The sequence below is a fragment of the Onychostruthus taczanowskii genome, unplaced genomic scaffold (genome assembly GCF_017590055.1).
Source record: "Onychostruthus taczanowskii isolate IOZ18803 unplaced genomic scaffold, ASM1759005v1 scaffold3, whole genome shotgun sequence".
NCBI lineage: Eukaryota > Metazoa > Chordata > Aves > Passeriformes > Passeridae > Onychostruthus > Onychostruthus taczanowskii.
The window spans coordinates 2,756,787-2,772,986 of record NW_024500349.1 but is presented as its reverse complement, the minus strand read 5'-3'; the positions used below and the strand labels follow the sequence as shown (position 1 = coordinate 2,772,986).

General features: G+C 38.7%; 1 protein-coding gene across 2 annotated transcripts in view; it reads right to left on the bottom strand.

Annotated features, from left to right (window-relative positions):
• The window catches only part of CDK6 (cyclin dependent kinase 6), a 135,655-nt gene that overhangs the window by 17,148 nt on the left and 102,307 nt on the right, over nucleotides 1–16,200 (bottom strand). For both annotated transcript variants that reach the window (XM_041408441.1, XM_041408442.1), the window contains exon 6: nucleotides 853–903. In XM_041408441.1, the coding sequence (XP_041264375.1) occupies nucleotides 853–903 (51 nt within the window). The remainder of the gene's footprint in view (nucleotides 1–852; nucleotides 904–16,200) is intronic.

Here is a 16,200-nt window from a genome sequence, read left to right as displayed (position 1 = left end):
GCTTTTACAAGAAAAAGTAGTATAATTCTACTTAATTATCATATTGGTAATATCCATAACTGAATTTTGGATGAGAAATATTCCACCTCAGAGAGTTTAGAGTCTACCTGCCTCCTTAACGTATTTGATGTATCTGAAAACCACAAATTTGGATGAGAAATATTCCACCTCAGAGAGTTTAGAGTCTACCTGCCTCCTTAACGATGTATCTGAAAAACACAAACTGCTAGAACTGTAAAATGGTTTTAAAATAAAGCAATATCATCTCTGAGAAAGCACATGTTAAAATGCTGGTATTCTCTCAGTTCTCACAGTTACCTTCTGGACCAAAACATGGACTGCTAACAGGCTACACAATATATTTTGAAAGCTAACATATTTTTTTTATGTTTGGAAGTCTTTTCTGCAAAAATTATGTGGGTAATGATCTTAAGAGATTTCAGCTTTTAATGTATTCTAATGTTGTTTTCTGCAATGCACAAAGAAATAAACAAAAAAAAAAACCCTTTGTGTTTGTTTACATGAAGAGAATCTCTTGGACTTAACTGTTTATGAATATGCATAAATGATACATGCACAGTACGTTTAAGAGACTTAAGAAGCCCAAACCCAGAAGTCTCCGAACTTCCTGATGATGGCTATCAGTTTTACAGAACTATATTCCATGTTGCTTCCTCCTTCCACTCTGACACAGAATACACAGAAATATCATGTTACATGCTGTAGCAATAGGAAGTATGTTCTAGGAGTACTTTGTTCTAGTCACATTATTGCATAAAGACATGGCAAAGAAGTCTCATAGGGTTTCAACGTTAAACAGATACTGACATAAGGCAATTAGCTATTACTTACTCAAAGATTTTTCCTAGTTGATCAACATCTGAATTTCCACGGAAGAGTGGTCTGAAAAAATAAAAAAAAATGTTTTTAGGATGTGACTTGCTTTAATTAATGTAAATTTATATACATCATTGACAGTTGCCAATGTAGGGTGAAAACGTGAGGTTTTTTGAGACTTCATATCTTCTGCTTCCATGCTTTATCCAGTCTGCGAGTGAACCTTTCAAGTTTGTACTAGAATTGGTAACAAAAGGGGACAGATTACACGTATTTTTGAATACACTACTTTTGAAAATTTAATTGTGCCTTTTTGCATGAATGACAAAATTTTCTCTCAACTAATACTGTCCTATGAATTCTATCATTAACAAAATAGTTTTCATTACAAAGAACATTAAAATAGATGCTAAGAGAGACAAAAACAGAGTGAATGTCATGCAATTCGTTAAAGCATAATAACATTAGAGATTAATTATTATGAATATAAACTGAAAATTAAATTTCTTGCATACTGTATATTGGAAATGTGCTCCTAGTTTTAAGGGGTCAAATAAATGACAATGGATTCATGAAGGTCTGTAACAATGGGGTGTGAAACGGTACAGAATTTACCTTGAAGTAGAGGAATACTTCTGCTGCATAAATAAAGATACATTCAGGAAAAAAACAAATTGTTAGGCTGAATGTCCAAAGGTTTTCAAGAAAAAAACCCCCAAAATAATGACTAGAAATACTTTCAGACACACTTTTTCTTTTCAAAGTGCAATTTAAAATATTTTCATTCATCATGTATAAGATGCTATCACCTCACAATGCCAATGTAAAATACGAAATTCTGATTTGTATGGCAGTATGGCTGTATTGCCAGCTTTGTGTTGAAAAACAGTGCAATTTTATGTTGAAGCTCCCAAGATATTCCAACATTTTACTGACAGATGAATAAGGATCCAGCCAAAAATGAGGGATACATGAAGATCAGGTCACAGATGTTGTGTACCACTTTGGTTCAACAAATGGTAGATTACTCCAAGAAACACGACTCAGACACACTGCAAACTGAGGTAATAACTTGGGTTGACTGATGGCCAGGCTGCCCTCTCTTCTGATCTCAGCTCTCTAAGTACAGAGGATGTTGTAAACTCATGGTTACAGTTTCTAGAACTGTTCAGCTGAGACACAGTGACTTGGCAGACAGTGCATAACCCCCTGCTTTCACTGGCAGCCTTTGGTTATGGAGGAACACCCATTCTCCTGCCTCTCTCCACACACTCCTCGTCTGTCCTTGACACCTGTGACAGCCAAAGGCATCATTTCATTGCTGCTTTTCATAAGAGATCTTTCCCATCTAGACTGGAGAACAAGGAGTAGTCAGCTATGATCCTTCCCCTCTCACTGCCCATAGGCAGGAGCAGGTGTAGGATCTGGATCTCCTTTTGCTAACCGTGAATTAATGCTGAGAAGTGGCACTTTCCATCTTGACATTCTCACAAAGGCACCAGAGCTCCATGTCACTCTGTGTCTTGTGGGGCCATTCCAAATACAGTAAGTGGACACAGAGCACTGTGACATTTCTTAGACATAACAATCTCTGCAGAAATCTGGGCCATCAAGAAAAAGCAGTGAACTGGCAGACATACTGTTCTTTCATGAACTAAACATGCATTTTGCCTCCTTTTTGTGTGCTGCCATTCAGGTCATGTCATATCAACTTATACTCCAAACTGCTTTGTGCAGGGACAGTGAGAGAACAATTTAATCAAATCTGATTTGAAACCATCTGACATGAGATTTGATCTGATGAAGTAAAATGCGGTAGCCTGTTACTTTGCTACCTAAAAAGGGCTTTATTTATTCTGATTGTGAATAAATCATAAATAATGGGATGTTTTGCTTCCCAGGTACATATCGTATTTACTAATTGTAGCCACTTTGACAAGACATTGCAACTCATACTTTGAAATTTCTGGGTTTAAGCTTTAAGGTATATAGCAATACTGGCTTCTACAAAAACCCAAAGCTTAACCTACTAAGACAGGAGCATCTACTTCTGCCCTAAGCTTTGAGCCTGATTTTCAGAACATTCAATAGCTACAATCCTAGCATAGCTTGTGGCAGCAGACACACTCTGTATCTTCCAAAGTCAAGCAGTACTGCAACCTAACACATTTTTTGGAACTACTGCTTGAAATTATTAACATACAGTTACTTTGAATATTTAATTTCAGCTCCAGCACTAGATTATTGGGGCCCTTTAAACTAACAAAATCTACACATTCAAATAATCATATCTATGCAAATGGAAAGCTGATTTAATGTTTTAAAATGTATGCTGAACCTTGCATTAATGTGAAAGCCTGGCAATCGCAGCCTTGTTCGCAAATCACCTTAGGCAGTGTCATGCCAGAACAAGTACAATTCTTGGGATTTTTAAGGAAGGTTTTTCCCATCATTGCTGCATTGTTAGTGTCAAATTCACTAAGGGCTGAAGCAAGAATTTAAATTCTTCTGAAAGTATAATTATACAACACAAGGTGACCTTCCAAGATACTTTGATATTTCATCAAAATGAAGTGTTATTAGTTCATCTTTCAGGCTCCTATCTATCTCACTATCATGACTACAATGGGATGCCAATTCCAAGTTAGGCATCACTAGTATAATGAAATTTGCCTCATGAATTTTGGCTCGAGGTTTAATTGGAATATTGGATGGATGATTGGGGAATTAGATTCACCTAATCAGCAGCTGCACGAAGCTCTCATTTCACATTTTGGCACTAGTTACTCTTTTGTAATGACTTGACAGCTCTGCAAGTCACATCAAAACTTTCTTATGAAGACTTTTAAAGATTCCTAAAGGTGGACATCAGCTCTCCCACCACCTTTGAATTGAGAACACTCAGCAGCCACAGAAAAGTAAAATTTCACCTTTGTTCTTGGTATCTTTCACTTGACTCATACACCCACTCACTCCCTGAGGTTTATTTATGCAAGCTTGATCCAGAAGTTCTTTCTTGTGTATATGTTCTCCTCTCTGTGATCATAATCTGTGTAAGACTGGTTAAACTCTGGAGCCTGATTTTGTAGAATTCCTTCTTTTTTTCTTCAGAAAAGGCATGGAGGTGGATTTGTGTCCTGTGGCAGGAAATGTGAGTCTGCCCTCTGGCCTCAAAAAACACTTAAAATCTGTGAGTACATGTATCTCAGGAGAGAGGGACATTCCCATAGATGAAAGAACTATCCATGGGGATGTACTTGCCTTCTGTGTGGTTCCTCAGTCCTCTCAAAAATCCCTGACTTTGCGTGCTACAAAATCCATGCTCTGAAGGCTCCAACACCATTGTTGTTACTGAACACACATCAACAAGGGAAGATGGGACAAGAAGACCTGGAGTGCACCTGTGACATTTAACTTCCTTGTTTGCTCAAGGGGGTCTCAGATGGTTCCCACGTTTGTTGGTTGCTCCTTCTTTGATTTTTCAGGGCAACAGAACGAGGAAAATGTTACAGGGAATATGCAAGTGTCTGTCTTGTTTGGCTACTCCTCCTCCTGGCTTTGGAGCTAGGCCATTATCCACTGCCTCTGGAATGATGCCCATTGTATGGAGGAAAAGACTTTTCATATCTGCTGTAGGACCAGAATGCCCTTAGCCTACAGACAGGAAGATATGATGGAGGCATTGTACAGCTTACGCTGTCCGGCTAAAAGAAATCCCTCCTGAGCCAATAAGCAAGTACCTTAGCTCCTGAGGTACAAAATGTGCAGCTGCACAGTTAAATGGATATTAGCTATAAGCCTGCATTGTGAAAGCAGAAGCACAGGAACACCCTCTGAACATAAAGAAATGTTTTTTTGCTGTGGGGGTGACCAAGCACTGGCTCAAAGAGGTTGTGGACCCTCCCACCTCGGACATATTCAAAAGCCATCTGGAGATGGTCCTGGGCAACCAGTTGTAGGTGATCCTGCCTGGGCTTGGACCAGATGATACCCAGAGGCCCTTCCAATCTCAACCATTCTGTGATTCTGTGATAGTACAGAAAAAAAAAAACCATCACAACGTAAGGTTGCAATGGAAAACATACCAGTCCTGAAATGTTACCATCTGCTTATAGTTTAAAAGGGCTTTCACCAATAGTTTTCTGGCCAAAAGGCTCTCATGCCTATATATAGCTGAACAAACTACATGTAACCATTTACCAACTGTAGGCTCTTTTTCTCTTGTCCATGCCTTATGCACGGTTTTGCTCATGCTCATGCCGACTTTCACCTTCACTGAATATTCTTTCCATCTGAACTGGATATTAGTGTCTGAAAAGTTGAGTATTTTATTTCACAGACATTGTGTTTCATGGCTGCACTACTCAGTAAAAACTGATGTATAAACATTTCCTAAGCAAGTCTCCATGAAAGAATTTTCCCTGGTGCAACTCTACAGACATGCCAAAGCAATTTTTAAAGTATTGTATACAATGACAATGCAATGACATGCAAGAGATAAATGAGTTTTAACTGTAAACTGGCCACATTACTTCTAGAGTTTATTTTCAGTCTTTGGTCTACAAAGCAAAGAGAATCTAAAGCTTTTCATAAGGAAAGTTAGAATTTTCATGAAGATTGCAATTAAAGACACTGAAAAGCACTGTTCTACTCAAACTATAATGCAGACACAAGGAAAAAACCTAAAAAAACACATGCATTGCAGCACAGGAAAGACTTCTGCAGGTTTCTTGACAGTGACTGACATTTTTAACTAATTAGTGATATTCTGACTGGAAACCATCTTTCCATTTCTGATATTGGTAAGATGGACACATGGAAGAAAAGTCAGGTGAAGAAAGAATATATTGAGTGAAAAAAAAGGTCAGAAATTCACTTTCTAACCAAAGCATATTACTGAGCTCTTGTGACAGTTTTGGAATTGGCAATACGAATGCTTCCAAAGCTAGACAAGCCTAGTATCTTTCCAGATGCATAAGAAATAACATACAAAATAACTACTTAGGTTCTTTCTGCTAGTCCATTTGCTCATTGTGAAAAGAGAAGTTAGGAATTCCATCCCCTTCCTTGTTATCACAGAAAAATGATAAGGATAATCTCTTAATTACTAACTTGAATATATACAATATATATATTGTGTGTGTGTATATATATACACACACATATATGTATATATATAGTGTGTATATATATGTACAATTGTATAAATATACACTATATATATATTGTATATATATATACAATACACATATATATGTATGTGTATATATATATGTACTGTATATATATGCACTATATATATATATATATATATATATATATATATATATACACACAGAGTACACTTCCCTGAGTATACATGGCTCACCAATATACAGTGAAAAGCCTGTATATTGGTGAGCCATGTGTACTCAGGGAAGTCCTATAAGAACTCCCTAAAATGAGAAGAACATCATGGGTGGGAAGGGTGTAACTTGATTTTTGGGCAAGCGGGGCTTCTGGTTGAGAAGATGCTGAGAAGTTTTTTAGGGAAGAAGAGCAGTGAATTCAGGATACCTAACTGCAGCTTTGAAGGCATTATACAAAATGAAGTGTTGACAGTCCACGGTTATTTGACATAGTGAAGAAAAAAATGTGAAGAGAAATGGTATAATGAGGATACATGGAAGTTGTACATGAAATTTTAGAATCTGGTTGTGTTGTAGCAGTTAAGACTAAGGAGCAATAAAAAGATGGTGAAGAATCTAAAAAAGCTAAAGCCAAGTAACATTTGCCAAGGAATCCTGCATCATGCCATAGGAAACCTGCCAAACTATATAGTCAGAGATATATTAAAAGGATGGGATGGGGTTTTTTTTTTTTCATATTACAAAATGTGAATAGCTAGTAAATAATTTTGTCAGATTCTTAGTTACTTGTTATGAAGAAAATATTTTCATTTTAAGGATTAAAGCCACACATGACCTAAAACTGAAATTATGAGATGACCAGAAATAACATGATCTGGACTGTTCTGTGGAAACCTTTATTCAGAGGGATTATTTCTGAGCTGATTCCTAGCCACTCTTGTTGCTACCACTGTTTCTCTTTGACAAATTGCCTGCACAAATCTGTACTACAGGTATGAAAAGAGAAAGTAAAACAAAACAAAACAAAAGTATCACCTCTTAAAGATGAAGATCATTGGCCTTCTAGCATGTAAGATGAATAAGGTGCAATATGAAACTCTAGTCTGAAAACAGGCCATGCTGACAAGATTTCACGCTCTGGACAGTTACCCACTTCCAGTCAAAAGTGACTTGCTCAGCTGTTGTCTAATTCAGAGTTCTCATTTTAAACCTAACATTTTCTTGTACTTCTCTCTCTCCTTTCCCTTTAATAGCATCTCTGTGTGGGTGGGTGCCAGACACTGCATAGGAAGAAGTTACTTTATGTAGAGATTATTATACTTGATCATAAATTGCTCAAAACTTTTACAAAACTTACGTTCTCTACTCCAATATGTAAGAAGAAAGATGACACAGATAAACATCACGACTGAGGAAATACTCTTCAGCTAAAATCTGACAGAAACCAGATCAGCCATCTTGAGTTTCTCATTTTAGTCTTTAAAAGCCAAATTTCTTTCATTCAAAAATCTATCATTCTTCAAGTATGAGAGTATCACAATTGTGAATAAGAGCTCTAAGATGGGGCTATGTCAGTACTAAACTATTATTAGAACCAGATCTAATGCATCAAAATCTACAATTATTATTTTCCCTGGAGTTTCTCATGTCACCCAGTAGACAGAAGCAGATAAAAAATGAGGTAGTTTCACAAACTTCCAGTTCTGTAGTGTGCTGAATTTGCTCCCTATTGCTATTCAAAATGAAGCAAATTAATTCTAGGAATAAAGATAATATTCTGACCCCCACATGCATATCTGGTCTAGTTTATAAGAAACACACAGGGTCTCTTTCTTGAAGAAGCAAACGAAGAGCTTTCAGAGCTGGGTGCAGATACAAGCCAGCAAGGAAGGACCCAATTTCAGATGTTCTCTTTGCATGCATAACTGAAAGGGAAATGTTAGTAAAAGGGAAACAAAACAGAGGCACCGTATACAGCTTTATGACCAAAGCAGGGCCAGCCTACTGTGTAGAGTGAAGTTTATCCAATATACATAATCATCTCCCTAAGTAAGAGAAAACATAACCATCTTCTAAGCTTCCTTGAGAAATGGCAAAGGCAATATTTTTTTCTGGGTGGTTAAAATTTGCTTATTACCTTTCAGGTAAGCATAGTCCCAGCTGACCTTGGAACAGAATGATGGGCCTTGTCCCCCACCACTGACATAAAAGTGAGCTTTTCCACAGACATCAGTGACACCAGGTTCAAACCAACTGAGATTTGCTTTCAAACCTTCATTAAGAAATGAAAATCATGCTTCAAGAGAAGGATACATGGATTATATATATGTGTATACATATATACATACCCACACATATAAAGTTCCTAAAAGCAAGATAAGCGTAGATATGATCTTAGACCAGAATAGGCTGTAACACAGGCAGATCTCATCTGTTTCTGGGCAGAACTGCTTCAGAATTCATCACTGAACATTATTTTTTGAAATAGAAGAGCCTTGATAGGTTGAACGTCCTTCACTTACTCTCTCATCACGCACGTCACAGTTCTCTTATCTGTGGACATTTGTTTCCCCGCAAGATTTGTAGGTTTATTTCACTAGGGCTTTAAGGGTTGTTATCTCAGCTCAGGAAGCATGATATAATAGTGGCACCTTGAAAACTGTGGCAACGTTTGAAGCAAATTCTGTAAATACATACAGAACTGACCTTGGAAAAAGGGAAGGGAAATAAAAGCATGGTCTCTGCTCAGTGTGGAAAAAGAAGCATTCCTTTTGTTTTTACTGACAGTTCTACCAGCAATAAGTGAACTGTGTATTAAACACCCATCTCATCACTGTGCACAGTTAAATTATATCCACTTGTCCATCAGCAGTTTGAAATTTAATAAATAAACTGCAGGCTTCTGCCTTTTGAAAGCAGCCTGAAGGAAATACTGATATGACACATACAATATGGTCATGGTCTTCCCACAATCACCTATTTAGTTTGATGTATTCTCTTCTCCTTCATGAACTTATTTCATATCCCCATTTTAAACATGCACTCTTTAAAACTGTCACACAGCTTTGCCCTTATTATGCATTTCAGTTGTGGGGTTTGAAGGCAGTAATTGAGCTATGGATAGATAAAGGCTGTCCTATGTGGAAGGGTAGGAGCCAAGAGGGCTCCTCACTCTCCTGTTCATTCAAACAAGTAATGGTGCAAATCAGTGTGCAGGCAGTGTGTGTGTGTGTGTTTGTGTGTGTGCTTGTGCAGAGAACCTCATGCCTGTGAACAAATTTGCCCATATTTTCCTTGAACAGATCTATATCCTCCCTCCAGAGCATGTCAGAGCTGTTTTTCACCACTTCTTTAATTTAACTCATAATTTACTCCTCACTTGTAGGAGTAAATGTAGCAGACAGCACTCCAAAATGACACATTTTAGCCAGATTGAAGATGCTCTTTAAATCCCGTATTTTGAAGAAATTATTTTAGAACACCTATATCACAGCAAAAGACCAAACTTCAAGGTAAGCAAGAGGAGTTTCAGTCTGTTCCTAGTCTTTATCAATTACGTAAATGAAATTAAAGCAGTCTTCTATACAAAGTATCTACTCCTTTATCCTGTATGAAATTTCACTGTGAAAATCTTTTCAGATCACAGTTTTCAGAGATATAGAATTAATTAATTTTTTTGTAGTTCAACAATTTTTCTTGCAATGCCAAGATGAATTCAAGAAAGCTCATCCATTGACATTTACCATATTTACTGGTGTAAAAACCCCTTTTAAAATGGGCTTTGCTCAAGAGTGACTCTAATGCTGGGCTAGTTTTAATCAAGGGGATGGATACAGAGCAGGTTTTAAAGTCTGAGGCCCCCTCATTAAAATTCACTGATGTTCCACAAACTGGATATATTTTCATTCAGATTGCTTTCACGGTACAGCTTTAGGCTAAATGGGTTTGTGCCATTAGGTTGACTTCTCTTGGAACAAATTCTTTTAAACCAAATGTCTAACCTTGTTACCATTCTTGTATCATGTGAAAGACTATGCACACACAACTATTACCCAAAGGAAACTAACTCTCACCTACCTGTGATTCTTCCTTATCAAAGGGAAAAGAAAGTTATGAACACATACAGTCTACACACTGGTTCATCTGATCTCCCCAAAGATAATGAGTATATTAACATCCAAGTATGTGTTCCCAGATTTTCTTGGGCTTTATCTCTTAGTAATGCTAAGCAACAAGCTTCACAGATGAAAGTTTACTCGATGGATAAAGAGCTTATACTCTAAACACTTAATAAAAAAATAATGTGAAAGGATAATGTCATAAATGATGATTTATTTTCACCATTATGAGCAACACAGAAAATGATACATCTATGTGATTAAATTACTAGCCTAACTTTGAAAAAAACCCCACCAACAGACTCTAGAACTGGGAAGAGTAAGGCAAAAAAGCAAGTATCTGACTATAAGAGCATCAGAAAAATTCTGTAAGTCAATCTTTGCTGTCAGCTGCAGTAGTATTGTGACAATGAGGTAGTCGAGGCTGCACATGGGCACTCCGTGAGACTTCAGAAAAGGGAGTTTCAAGAGATGGCAAATTTCCGTGTTTGAAGGGAAATATAGAATTCAAAGATGTTCTCACAATCTAAAACATGAAATTCTCAATACAGAATAAAATCTAAGGAAAAGTGATTTTTTTTCCTCTTCTGGAAAAACATTAAAGGCTAAGAGACAGAATCCTTGGGTTTTCTCTCCATCTGGGCTTCAGCTGCTCCTGTGTGGTGTCAAGTACATGTTTTGATCTGTGATCACTTCATTTGTCCCCATACTAGGTGTTAATGGCACCTGTAGCTCTAAGCCTCTCTAAATTTTCAGATAAACCTGAAACACCAGAACTGTGCTCACCCACAACTAATATGTCTCATCACCCTCAGCTGTAACAAAACACCCTTGGTCAGAAAAAAATTCTGTAAATGGATTATAACTCTTCAGACAAGAAAGGCAGGGAAAACATTTCAGTACTAAATGGCAAACTGCTACGTGAGCAAAGGTTAAATTTCAATTTCAACCTTTTTCCCCAGCTGCTGAGTCTGAGTGTCAAAAGACATGAAAGTGGAATAGAAGGATGGTGTGAAGAAAATACTTTAATTTTTAGCAGCTGTGCTGGCTTACAGTGAATTAATAAACACCTGCAGAAAAGCTTGAGATAAATATTTAAGGTAGAAAGTTACATACAGCAACCACGCAAGGAAAACTGATACAGTTTTCAAAGGCCAGTTAAACTAGATACAACTTTGCCCCAAGCAATACTTTGTCCCATGCAATAGACTACTCAGGCCAGAGAAGCTGTGAAATTTCCATCCACTGGCCCATGACAGTGCACAGCAATCCGAGTTCACCTATTAGGAGCTCTCTGGTTATTTATCCTGTTCAGCTTCTAGTAATTTCACATAAAATTTTGTTCCCCACTTGAATCTTGACCAAAAGAAAGAGTAAGTTAGTTTTCATATTAAAGAGAAAACTGAAAACCTAACTCCCGGGAGATGACACTGCTCATCACCCTCCCCTATGCCACTGCAGTACATTTTCTGCTGTAGATTTGTGTGTTACCAGGCTCCCCAAATTTTTTTGCAACAATTTTTATGCTACTATCTCTGCTTTGCCGTTACTGAACCATAAGCCTTTTGTGTTGTCTGTGGCACAGCTCTCTTGGTTTTTGACATCATTTTAATGGGAAAAGCCCACAACCCCATCTTTACAAAATGAACCTTCCCTCAGTCTCTGAAACACTGAGCACATGCAGCTCCTTGAATCACCCCATATCTTGAACTCTTCTGTCCCCCCATTACCACACCGTTCACCACCTTTATGTCCACTACAAGATGTTCCTCAAGATCCAGATGGAGATGGCTGTCATTTCTGAAAAAACCTCAACCTAATTTGTTCAGAATTAAAGAGAAAAACAGAATCCTCTTCTGGAGCAAGTGAATAATCAAGCAAAAACGTCCTCCTGTGGTGAGCCATTTTATGCCTTGCTTTTCATACAGTTGTGGCAGGCATGTTTGCCAAAAATAAAGGGTTTGCTAAAAGGTCTAGGCCCGCTTTAAACTCTGTTCACACTTTCCAGCAAAATGCCCTCTTAAAAGATCCAGGAGATGAGCAACACCTACCTCTCCTTTTGCAATTACTTCATAGGAATGGAAAAATGATTCCAAGGCAGGAGAGAAGCAAGCAAGTCTGTTTCTGTGCTTGAGTGGGTAGGACACCCACGTAGAATACGGTTCTGACTCTGTGCATGTACTCTTTCACTGCTAATGGTCTGATGAGATCTAGGTTTAACTGAGTACCTTCATTCTTACAGCGGCACAGTTATGATTCATCACTGCCAAACAGGCTTAATTTAACAGCTACAGATAGAAACATCACAGAAAGATCTCCTGCTATGTATACTTCTTTAGATGCTGAAAGCTTGCTCCCAAATTATTTGGATATAAAGAGCACTTAAAAAAATTATTAAATTGTGTAGAACAGTGTGCATGCTGTACCGACATAATAATAAAACCTGTTTCACGGACATAATCTAATAAAAAAGATCTGATAATTCATGGTAGTTGGTGAAATTCTGGATGATATAGCTCATTGAGTCATGTACCTTTAGGTAACTGATTCAGACTCAGTGAAAATCAATAGTAACTGAATCTTCATGCCAATTTACTCCAGTTCAGTTGAATAAATGAGTGGAAATGAAGTAATCCCTTGGATGAAATTCGTATTTGACAAATGTCTATATTCCAAAAGCACTTACTACTGGCAAACTTCGATATGTTAGGAGAGAAGCTACGTATATTGAGAATAATTAAGTAAAAGAAGAAATACTTTCTCAGAGTTTGTCTTAAGAGTTGCATCTGGATGGAATTCATTCAGTGCATCTATAAAAGGAAAGCAGAGCAGATTATATATAAGTTTCTGGACGAAGCCACATGGTTTGACCATGCCAGACGGACGCTTCCTAAAAGACTGCAAAACGAAGCATGCCACAAGCACAAGAGAACAGCCAGGCAGGTCACATGCTGACATCAAGAGCTTGTCAAACCCTGGCTCTACCTCTAGCAGTCGGCACACCATGGTGGATCTCTCTCACATGGACTCATTTGTACAGGGTCAGCAGGTCAGGCAGAGCAAGCAAGCAAATGCAATGGCAGTGCCACAGGCTGTGTGCAAACAAAAATCAAAAGCCAGGCAACAACACGTGCTTTCATATCACAAGGCAAACTATGGCTTCAAAGGAAGAAGCGACAGGAATTGCTGTGACTTAGGGTGAGCTGTATCCTGCCAACACCAGGACCCTGGTGGCACAGGCAGCTCCAGCTACACGTGGGCAACACGTGCTGCTCTGTGGCAGGTGGCACATACACGCAGGAGAGGCTGAGGCCACCTCCTTCCTCACCAAGGTAGGACTCTATCTAGGTCTTTGACATCTGCAATGCACAGACTGGCAAGTTCTCTCCAGTTGCCTCAGCCCTGCAATATTGGTAAGCTTTTCCACAGAGACAGTGGGGAACTGCCTCTGGACACCATGATTTCCTTGTAGAAATTGTTTTCTAGAAATCTAAATATCAAACTTGCTTTCTCATTGACATTTTGAGGTCTTCTCTCACAGCCAATTATTTACTTGGTACAAAACAGTATAATGACTCAGAAAGCTGTTATATTTTGCTCTGCTATCCTTAGCTGTTTTTAAACTCCAGACATTGTCTGTTCCTTCAGGCCTGCTTTCCACTTCTTTCACACACATTTATGGGGTTTTATCAGATATAAAGAACATTTAACAGCCTTGGTGACCAATACATACAGAGAAGTGCTAGTCTGAAGTTCTTGAAAAACTCAAATATGAGACAGATTAGTCCTATATACTTCTCAACTAGTACATATTGTCTTTATGACTGACCAATGGTAGCTTATTTTTAGACTTCTTTTCTGCACAATCAAACACAGAAAATTCAGTAAAGGCTGCCCGGATCAAAATGTCTGACAATTTGGAAAAAAACCTCCCACACTTGGGAGCTCAGCAACATGAATCACAGTTAGAGTCTAGTCTTTTTCTCTCCTCTCCACAGTGCACCAGTGTCCAGGAAAGGATCCCAGGAATTTAAATACCGTTTTGTAGCCATTTTCCTATGAAAGAGAAAAGTAAATAAAAACAATGTTTAGTTGTATTACGAGTCAAATGAAAGTACACAGAGGTTCCCCTGGACAAACTCTAGGCAGAAAGCAAAGTCTCTCCCAGCCAAGTTCCTGCAGAGGGAAGCTGTGTGAAAGAGCCAGGAGACCCTTTCAAACAGAAAGTCTTTGGGCAGTGTACAGCTGGCTATCCCTCTTCAGGCTAGAGAGCAAGGGGCATGGATGACATTGCTGTGCTTCTCTCCTGTTCTCTGGCTAGTGGAGTAACTGCTGAAAACAATCTGCAGCTGGGGATCCCCCCAAAGCAGCCCTCAGGCTGCTCTGGCTTCTCTCAGGTATGCACTTGTCTTTGAGATGCTGCAGACGACACAAAGGTGGAGCACGTTCACAGCGACTGACCAGCAGCTGTGTCCAGCACAGCTCAGGTCCAGATGCTTCTGCTGCCAGCTGCATTTCCAAATATCCACTGCAAACACTATGATGTTAATACCAAGGACTTACAAATACCTACATCATGACTGACATGTTGTGGTCTTAACCACAAGCTCTTTTCCTCTGACCTCTGGTGAGACTAATTCAGATTGTCACAGACTGGAATATTGAACCTCTAAGGAATGCATATATTTTTAAGGATGTGTTCAAGGGGGATTTCAGACTAGTGTTGTGCCACCTGCAATGAAGAAGCTATGGGAAGCTCTCCAGGAGGAGATCTCTCTCATGAGGTGCTGTCTGGGCTGTGTGAAGCCACTGGCTGCCAGCCCAGCGCCAGCCAGTCCTGGTCCCTGGGCCACTGCCTAGCCTGACCCCACACCTGAACCCAACAGTCAAATTAAACTTGGTCAGCTAGCACCATTTCTCTGGGGCTTTGTACCACAGCTTCAGGGTTCCCTTCTGGCTTTTTGTCATGGGTAGTGGCAGTTTTTGGTTTCTATGGTTTATCAACGGTTTCCCTTACCAACAGATCTATTCCTCTGACTGAAAGTCTGGCACAGCTGGAAACTACAAGCAAAACCACAAGTGAATGGCCTGGCACTTACCACCCATCTCCAACCACAAACCCATACAGTTACTGGATTTGACTAACGGCTATCAATCACCCCAATTGCAGACAAACAAATATCAACTAGAAAAGGCTTGAGGGAAAATGTGAGCTAAAAACCAACATGGTATTTTATTTTTAATGAGGTGATGCTGTCTTGGAAACACATCTATTTCTTACTTGATACTTATGGCATTATTCTGACTGTTTGCCCTTCTCTCTATTAAGATGTGCTTGTCCTTTGCCTAAAGCCAATGTAAGTTCTGCCTTGGAGGTCAGGTAAAACAGAAACAGATAATCCTCATTATCAAAAAAAGTGGAATAACATGAACAAGTGCAGTCTTCTGCTTCCTTTTATATTGTTTCCTTAAGCGTGAAGCAGAATGTCATTGTTGTTCTATCAGACCACTAAGTTAAACTGTGGCTTGTGTCCATTCAACTTTAAAAATACTTGAATAAAATTTTTCGTAATAGGCTGGCCACTTATCTGGGGAGGAAGAAAAAAATCCCAGTTTATTAGGTCTAGTTTGGAAAAATGATCAGCCTCCCACACACCCCTACGCACATGAATGGCAGAAGAATAAAGGATAAAAAGTGCAAAGCACAGAATTTTGAATGCTGACAAGATCTTTCTAAGGAATATACCTTCTGCCAGTACAGCTGGTCTGGACTGTGGTAAACTTTTACGGCACTTGCAACTTAAGTCATTCTTGTAACAAAACAAGATAATTTCCAAAAATGGCAGAAACAAACTCAGGCCAGAATTTTACAGTACTTTGGTTCAAAGGTTGCAAATTAAGCTGTGTAGCTTTTACAGTTCTAAGCTACAACATCCACCATTGCTTGTTAGAACAAAAGACAAAACAGAAAAAATAAGTTGTTGTTTTAGTTCTTTCTGCTACCAAGATCTAACTGTAAGCAAGCACACAAGTGAATGATTACACTTTGGAGCTCTTGGTCCACTAGATATGTTGGTTTAAGGTTCACTGGAAAACACCAGATAATACGATTGCAA